This window comes from Ranitomeya imitator, chromosome 10 (genome assembly GCF_032444005.1).
Source record: "Ranitomeya imitator isolate aRanImi1 chromosome 10, aRanImi1.pri, whole genome shotgun sequence".
NCBI lineage: Eukaryota > Metazoa > Chordata > Amphibia > Anura > Dendrobatidae > Ranitomeya > Ranitomeya imitator.
In genome coordinates, this window is record NC_091291.1 from 7,893,292 (window position 1) to 7,902,127 (window position 8,836).

Consider the following 8,836-nt stretch of genomic DNA (forward strand, 5'->3'; position numbering starts at 1 on the left):
CTTACTCCAGTCCTCTATGGTCCAATCCTTGTGGTCTTTGGCAGTCTTCAGCCTGGCTCTCCTTTGCTTCTCATTGAAGAAAGGCTTTTTTTCTAGCTTTGCATAACTTGAGTCCTGCCTCTATGAGCCTGTTACAACTATTCTTGCCGTGCACTTCACCCCAGCTGCCATTCCTTTCGTAGGTCACTTGATGTCCTCCTGCGGTTGCTGAGTGACATTCGAATAAGTTGACGGTCATCCCGGTCAGTGGAGAGTCGTTTTCACCCTCTGCCGGTCTGTAGCTTTGTTGTCCCTAATTTCTGCTGCTTGACCTTGTTGTAATGGACTGCCATCTTAGAAATTTTAAGGATGGAGGCAACAGGACGCTCACTGTGTCCCTCTGCTAGTAAAGCCAGACTTGAGCCCTTCTTTTCCTCACTCAATTCTTTTCTTTTCATCTCCTTTGGCATGGTTAAAAGTTATTTTTTCATTCTTATTACTTTTGGGATATTCCTAGCACTTGTTTTGCCATCCAGCTTGTCCTATTGCAGGAGGATTGTGAACACCACAGCAGGGCTTTTTATACTTTCCTTCATTAAATAAGATTTGGTTCAGGTGATCACCCAATCAGAAGCTCATTAAGTAGAATGAGGCGTCCTCTGGTCGGAATTCAGCTGACACTGGGATGGGATGGAAGTCAGACATGGAGAGAAGCGGATTTTTGTAAAACTGTGCAGTGGTCTCTTCATTTTTGCCAGAGCTGTATTCTTGTACATAGTAGCGGTATTATTATAAAGTTTATAGTGATGCGATTATGTCTCTGACTACAGACCCCTTGGCGTGGACGCAGGAACATGTCACCCAGTGGTTAGATTGGGCGGTGAAGGAATATGGCCTCTGTGATGTGAACACCTCGCTGATGCAGGGAGTGGACGGGAAGGAGCTGTGCCGGATGACCCGGGAGGACTTTCTACGCATGGCCTCATTATACAGCACCGAACTGCTCTTCTCACATTTAGCATTTCTTCGCCAAAGTATGTTCTCCCCCCAAATGTCCTATCAGTCATTAACTCTTTCCCTCCCGGGACTGATATTTTCCTTCTGCTTCCCATAGACAGCCCGACGTTCACATATTCGGTGGCTCCGGCTGCTCCGTCTCATCCTGTGACCCCAAGGAACCCGGTGAAGTCAGGTAGGACAGGTGACCAGATGTCACGTCAACGCTCCGTGCCTTTTGCCCTCTTGGTGTCCGACTATCTTTCCCGCCATATTTACAGAACCGATGTATGAGGACGTGCGGCGGACGAGCTGGAATCCCATCAGCAGCGGCACCATCCACCGAGGTGAGAAAGAGTCTATCGATCGATCCCAGAAATGACCCCCGGGGATCAATAGAAATAAGACGGAATATATTTATTGTATATTTTATTATAGGTTCTCCTTCCCCGACTCCGGCAGCCCCCATACGCAACACCCCAGGTGAGAGGGCACCGTACACACTGGAGACTAGAGAGCAAATGGATCCAAAAGAAAGTTCTGCAACTTTGTAGCGTCAAAAAAAAGTGATGAAATGTGTAACATTAATGACTTTCACTGACAGCAAGCGGAGATCTGCACAGTGATGAGAAACTGACGCATAATATTAACTTTAGAGCTGCAAAAGTTCTGGATCATTTCTTTGCACTGAGAAAAAACACTTTTTTTTTTGCAGATCCGTATCAGGTTCTGGGGCCGACAAGCAGCCGTCTGTCTAATCCAGGTGAGAGAGCACATCACATAGTTGGTGGAGTGGAATTTAGCAAAAATTATAAATATAATATATATATATATACACACACTGCTCAAAAAAATAAAGGGAACACTAAAATCCCACATCCTAGATATCACTGAATGAAATATTCCAGTTGTAAATTTTTATTCATTACATAGTGGAATGTGTTCAAAACAATAAAACCTAAAAATGATCAAAGTAAATCACAACTAATATCCCACGGAGGTCTGGAGTTGGAATGATGCTCAAAATCAAAGTGGAAAATCAAATTACAGGCTGATCCAACTTCAGCGGAAATGCCTCAAGACAAGGAAATGATGCTCAGTAGTGTGTGTGGCCTCCACGTGCCTGTATGATCTCCCTACAATGCCTGGGCATGCTCCTAATGAGGCGGCAGATGGTCTCCTGAGGGATCTCCTCCCAGACCTGGACTAAAGTATCCGCCAACTCCTGGACAGTCTGTGGTGCAACGTGACATTGGTGGATGGTGCAAGACATGATGTCCCAGATGTGTTCAATCGGATTCGGGTCTGGGGAACGGGCGGCCAGTCCATAGCTTCAATGCCTTCATCTTGCAGGAACTGCTGACACACTCCAGCCACATGAGGTCTGGCATTGTCCTGCATTAGGAGGAACCTAGGGCCAACCGCACCAGCATATGGTCTCACAAGGGGTCTGAGGGTCTCATCTCGGTACCTAATGACAGTCAGGCTACCTCTGGCGAGCACATGGAGGGCTGTGCGGCCCTCCAAAGAAATGCCACCCCTCACCATTACTGACGCACTGCCAAACCGGTCATGCTGAAGGATGTTGCAGGCAGCAGATCGCTCTCCACGGCGTCTCCAGACTCTGTCACATCTGTCACATGTGCTCAGTGTGAACCTGCTTTCATCTGTGAAGAGCACAAGGCGCCAGTGGCGAATTTGCCAGTCCTGGTGTTCTGTGGCAAATGCCAAGCGTCCTGCACGGTGTTGGGCTGTGAGCACAACCCCCATCTGTGGATGTCGGGCACTCAGACCATCCTCATGGAGTCGGTTTCTAACCGTTTGTGCAGACACATGCACATTTGTGGCCTGCTGGAGGTCATTTTGCAGGGCTCTGGCTGTGCTCCTCCTTGCACAAAGGCTGAGGTAGCGGTCCTGCTGCTGGGTTGTTGCCCTCCTACGGCCCCCTCCACGTCTCCTGGTGTACTGGCCTGTCTCCTGGTAGCGCCTCCAGCCTCTGGACACTACGCTGACAGACACAGCAAATCTTCTTGCCACAGCTCGCATTGACGTGCCATCCTGGATGAGCTGCACTACCTGAGCCACTTGTGTGGGTTATAGAGTCCGTCTCATGCTACCACGAGTGTGAAACCACAACCAACATTCAAAAGTGACCAAAACATCAGCCAGAAAGCATTGGTACTGAGATGTGGTCTGTGGTCCCCACTATGCTCCTTTATTGAGGGGGTCTTGATAATTGCCAATAATTTCCATCTGTTGTCTATTCCATTTGCACAACAGCATGTGAGACTGATTGTCAGTCAGTGTTGCTTCCTAAGTGGAAAGTTTGATTCCACAGAAGTGTGATTTACTTGGAGTTAGATTCTGTTGTTTAAGTGTTCCCTTTATTTTTTTATTTATACATACACCCTCAAGGAACATGTTAATATATCAAAAATGGGATACACATAGTGAATGACTCTAAAAGGGCCACTAAGGACGCGGTTGATATTAGCACTGCTGTTGCCCGGAGAAACACCTTGAGATCACTCCCATCATCCTTCGAGGTGGAGCAGGTTTCTCGGTCCCATCTTGCAGGGAAGAACTGGGCTCGATGTCGCCCCCTGCTAAGTAACACTATATATACACTCTACCCATAGCACTGAAAAAAAGTTTTTTAAAAGTTCTGAAATGGTCAAAATAAAATGGTAAATTGCGTACAAAGCGATTACAAATGTGCATGTATTAAAAAGCAGGGGGTCCATCACTGATCAGATTGCTCCATAAGCCGGGAGGATTTGGTAATGGCCCCCACGCTGCCGCTGCGTGTTGTGTCAGTAAACATTGCCGTGTTGTAATTCTCATTAGGGGACATCTCCGCTGCCCCCCAGGATCGCTGCCCGTCTCCTCCTGCCATCCACTGACTTCTGCCTGATCAGCTGGCGGCCACTTGTAGCTCCCAGCGAGCAGATTAGGCCTCTCCGCGGGGCGTCTGGCCCTTTAATTACTTGCTCTTTAAGACTACAAATGTGTAAATGTTTTTATTAGTCCGTCCCTAATAATCCGGGCTTATAATAAACGAGCCTGTAATCGCCTTATAATGACTTCAGCCCTAAAGTAAAGCTGAAGAGATGTGGGACAATTTCACGTATTTTTAATCTGGGGGGGTGGGAAATGGGCGAACGCGCAATGTTATCGTTATTAATCCGACTTAAATGGGGGTCGTCCAACTTTTTTCTTTAAATCCATGCGTTCAGGGATAAAATAAATCAATCACGTTTTCATTAAAAACTTTTGTATTGTTGGCTGCAGAATGAGTTAACTGAGGATCCATCAGCGAGCTCCTTCCAAGCCGAGTTTGTAGCTTTTAACAATTGACGACCAGTGATCGCATCGAGGTAGAACCCCAACATTGGGGCTCGCTGACTTTTCCACCATTTTTTTCCTGTAGGCAGCGGCCAGATCCAGCTGTGGCAGTTCCTCCTCGAGCTCCTGTCGGACAGCGGGAACGCCGGCTGCATCGCCTGGGAAGGAGTGAACGGCGAGTTCAAGATGACGGATCCGGACGAGGTGGCGCGCCGCTGGGGGGAGCGCAAGAGCAAACCCAACATGAACTACGACAAGCTGAGCCGGGCGCTGCGCTACTACTACGACAAGAACATCATGAGCAAAGTGCACGGCAAGAGATACGCCTACAGGTTCGACTTCCAGGGGATCCAGGTGGTCCAGCAATCCCACCACAACAACGACCCGTCAGGGTGCAAGTATCAGGACGGGAACTATTATACCCAGCAAGCCAAGTCCGCCGTGCAGCCACCCCCCCACCATAACCAGTCCCCGACCCTGCCCGCCATCATCCCCGTGCAGTACTACAGCACGCCTCCAGGGGGCGGACTGTACCCGGGGCAGACACGGCAACACGGCGGCCAGCTGGGGGCGTACTACTGAAGAGGGCGAACTACAGAACCCAGGAGAACTTTGTGAATAGTCTCAGGCACTGAGATTTGGATCTACGCCGGGGTCTTGGGGGGGTCTCGCCCCTTTCTGTGAATTTTCTCGGGGTTTTATATATTTTGTATTTTACTTATTACGTGCATTAGGCTTGGACTCGTCTTCTAGATTCGGGCCGGATTCGGGGAGAAGTTCTGGCTCAGGTTTATGGGGGGTTTTTTTTTTGCAGATTTTGGTTGAGGAGGTGAAAGGGTTAAGCAGGATGGTGTAAAGTGTTTCCTATCTGTAATAATAAATTATATTCTCCTGTAGATTATAAGATCGCGCCGATACATTATATCCGTCCGGGGGAGGAGGAAAGCCAGGCTGTAAGAATACTACAGCTATTGCTCTCTGGTTTCAGCCATTTCACACAGGGAAGAAGCGGACTTCTATCTTCCTGCATTTCTAGAGAGGTCCTGTCCTCATAGTTGGGGGGCTGGAGACCCCACAGTTGGGCTAGGAATTGCCCCCACTATACCGGCAAACGTGCTGAATAAAGTGACCTCGCGGCCCCCGCTATACCGGCACACGTGATCCGTGCAGTGACCTCGCGGCCCCCGCTATACCAGCACACGTGATCCGTGCAGTGACCTCGCGGCCCCCGCTATACTGGCACACGTGATCCGTGCAGTGACCTCGCGGCCCTCGCTATACCAGCACACGTGTTCCGTGCAGTGACCTCGCGGCCCCCGCTATACCAGCACACGTGATCCGTGCAGTGACCTCGCGGCCCTCGCTATACCGGCACACGTGATCCGTGCAGTGACCTCGCGGCCCCCGCTATACCGGCACACGTGATCCGTGCAGTGACCTCGCGGCCCTCGCTATACCGGCACACGTGTTCCGTGCAGTGACCTCGCGGCCCCCCGCTATACCAGCACACGTGATCCGTGCAGTGACCTCGCGGCCCTCGCTATACCGGCACACGTGATCCGTGCAGTGACCTCGCGGCCCCCGCTATACCGGCACACGTGATCCGTGCAGTGACCTCGCGGCCCCCGCTATACCGGCACACGTGATCCGTGCAGTGACCTCGCGCCCCCCGCTATACTGGCACACGTGATCCGTGCAGTGACCTCGCGGCCCCCGCTATACCAGCACACATGATCCATGCAGTGACCTCGTGGCCCCCGCTGTACCGGCACGTGATCCATGCAGTGACCTCGCGGCCCCCGCTATACCGGCACACGTGATCCGTGCAGTGACCTCGCGGCCCCCGCTATACCGGCACACGTGATCCGTGCAGTGACCTCGCGGCCCCCGCTATACCGGCACACGTGATTCATGCAGTGACCTCGCGGCCCCCGCTATACCGGCACACGTGATTCATGCAGTGACCTCGCGGCCCCCCGCTATACCGGCACACGTTATCCGTGCAGTGACCTCGCGGCCCCCACTATACCGGCACACGTGATCCGTGCAGTGACCTCGCGCCCCCCGCTATACCGGCACACGTGATCCGTGCAGTGACCTCGCGGCCCCCGCTATACCGGCACACGTGATCCGTGCAGTGACCTCGCGGCCCCCGCTATACCGGCACACGTGATCCGTGCAGTGACCTCGCGCCCCCCGCTATACTGGCACACGTGATCCGTGCAGTGACCTCGCGGCCCCCGCTATACCGGCACACGTGATTCATGCAGTGACCTCGCGGCCCCCGCTATACCGGCACACGTGATTCATGCAGTGACCTCGCGGCCCCCGCTGTACCGGCACGTGATCCATGCAGTGACCTCACGGCCCCCGCTGTACCGGCACGTGATCCATGCAGTGACCTCGTGGCGTCCGCTATACCGTCACACGTGACCCATGCAGTGACCTCGCGGCCCCCACTATCCCAGCACACATGATCCATGCAGTGACCTCGCGGCCCCCACTATCCCAGCACACTTGATCCATGCAGTGACCTCACGGCCCCCGCTGTACCGGCACGTGATCCATGCAGTGACCTCGTGGCGTCCGCTATACCGTCACACGTGACCCATGCAGTGACCTCGCGGCCCCCGCTATCCCAGCACACATGATCCATGCAGTGACCTCGTGGCCCCCGCTATACCGGCACACGTGATCCATGCAGTGACCTCACGGCCCCCGCTATACCGGCACACTTGATCCATGCAGTGACCTCACGGCCCCCGCTGTACCGGCACGTGATCCATGCAGTGACCTCGTGGCGTCCGCTATACCGTCACACGTGACCCATGCAGTGACCTCGCGGCCCCCGCTATCCCAGCACACATGATCCATGCAGTGACCTCGTGGCGTCCGCTATACCGTCACACGTGACCCATGCAGTGACCTCGCGGCCCCCGCTATCCCAGCACACATGATCCATGCAGTGACCTCGTGGCCCCCGCTATACCGGCACACGTGATCCATGCAGTGACCTCACGGCCCCCGCTGTACCGGCACGTGATCCATGCAGTGACCTCGTGGCGTCCGCTATACCGTCACACGTGACCCATGCAGTGACCTCGCGGCCCCCGCTATCCCAGCACACATGATCCATGCAGTGACCTCGTGGCCCCCGCTATACCGGCACACTTGATCCATGCAGTGACCTCACGGCCCCCGCTGTACCGGCACGTGATCCATGCAGTGACCTCGTGGCGTCCGCTATACCGTCACACGTGACCCATGCAGTGACCTCGCGGCCCCCGCTATCCCAGCACACATGATCCATGCAGTGACCTCGTGGCGTCCGCTATACCGTCACACGTGACCCATGCAGTGACCTCGTGGCCCCCGCTATACCGGCACACGTGATCCATGCAGTGACCTCACGGCCCCCGCTATACCGGCACACGCAGGAGGATGATAACTGTACCCTGGAAAGAAAAGAAGGGCTGAAAGGGACTACAAGTACCAGCCCCACCAGCTTAGATGCGCATCCCATTTTAGTGATCACCGTGAGGGTACCATGTTTTGGGTCTTTTATGCTACACGGAGGGTCCCGTGAGGGCTGACAGTGACAGCCGCCCCCATATCCTGTGTGATCGTATACCCGCAGACCATTAATGCACATCCTGTGTACGCCACATGCGCAGCCGGCTTCCTGTTTATCAGGAAATAGGACAATGGACGGGCCGGGCTCCCACAATCCCCAGCTCCTGAAGGGTGAAGGAGGCACAAGGAAAGAGGTAGTCAATGATTACTGAAACGTGGGGGCTTTCTTCCAAGAACAACGCCCCTCATATCCACAGGAGGCCTCTGGTACTGCAGCTCCTTATTCCCCACAATGGACAGAGCTATGGTAGAGGGTCCATAGATAGCGAGTGTAGTCACATCGGGGGGCAGTGGGGTAGGGGGTCCCCAGTGATCAGGAGTAGTGCAGTAGGGGGTCCCCAGTCAGAGTGTAGTTAGTGGGAGTAGTGCAGTAGGGGGTCCTAAGACATAGGGTGTAGTTATGGGGAGCAGTGTGGTAGGGGGTCCCCAGAAATAGTGTCTAGTTATTGGGAGTAGTGTGGTAGGGGTCTCCCAGTTAACGGGTGTTATTATGGAGAGCAGAGCAGTAGAGTCCCCAGATAGAAGGTGTAGTAATGGGGAGCAATGCAGTAGGGGGTCCCCAGTGATCAGGAGCAGAGCAGTAGGGGGTCCTAAGACATAGGGTGTAGTTATGGGGAGCAATGCAGTAGGGGGTCCCCAGTGATCAGGAGCAGAGCAGTAGGGGGTCCTAAGACATAGGGTGTAGTTATGGGGAGCAGTGCTGTAGGGAGTCCCCAAACATATGGTGTAGTTATTGGGAGTAGTGCAGTAGGGGGTCCCCAGTGATCCGGAGCAGTGCAATAGGGGGTCCTAAGACATAGGGTCTAGCTATTGGGAGTAGTGCAGTAGGGGGTCCCCAGTTATAGGGTGTAGTTATGGGGAGTAGTGCGGTAGGGGGTCCCCA

The 8,836-nt window shown here is 53.4% G+C and overlaps 1 protein-coding gene across 4 annotated transcripts in view; it reads left to right on the forward strand.

Moving 5' to 3' along the window:
- The window catches only part of LOC138650897 (Friend leukemia integration 1 transcription factor-like), a 37,187-nt gene extending 31,963 nt beyond the window's left edge, over positions 1-5,224 (forward strand). For all 4 annotated transcript variants that reach the window (XM_069740759.1, XM_069740757.1, XM_069740756.1 and 1 more), the window contains exons 4-9: positions 810-1,013; positions 1,094-1,171; positions 1,257-1,322; positions 1,414-1,458; positions 1,691-1,738; positions 4,406-5,224. In XM_069740759.1, coding sequence (XP_069596860.1) covers positions 810-1,013; positions 1,094-1,171; positions 1,257-1,322; positions 1,414-1,458; positions 1,691-1,738; positions 4,406-4,902 — 938 coding nt within the window. In that variant the 3' untranslated portion in view covers positions 4,903-5,224. The remainder of the gene's footprint in view (positions 1-809; positions 1,014-1,093; positions 1,172-1,256; positions 1,323-1,413; positions 1,459-1,690; positions 1,739-4,405) is intronic.
- The last annotated feature ends 3,612 nt before the right edge of the window (positions 5,225-8,836 follow it).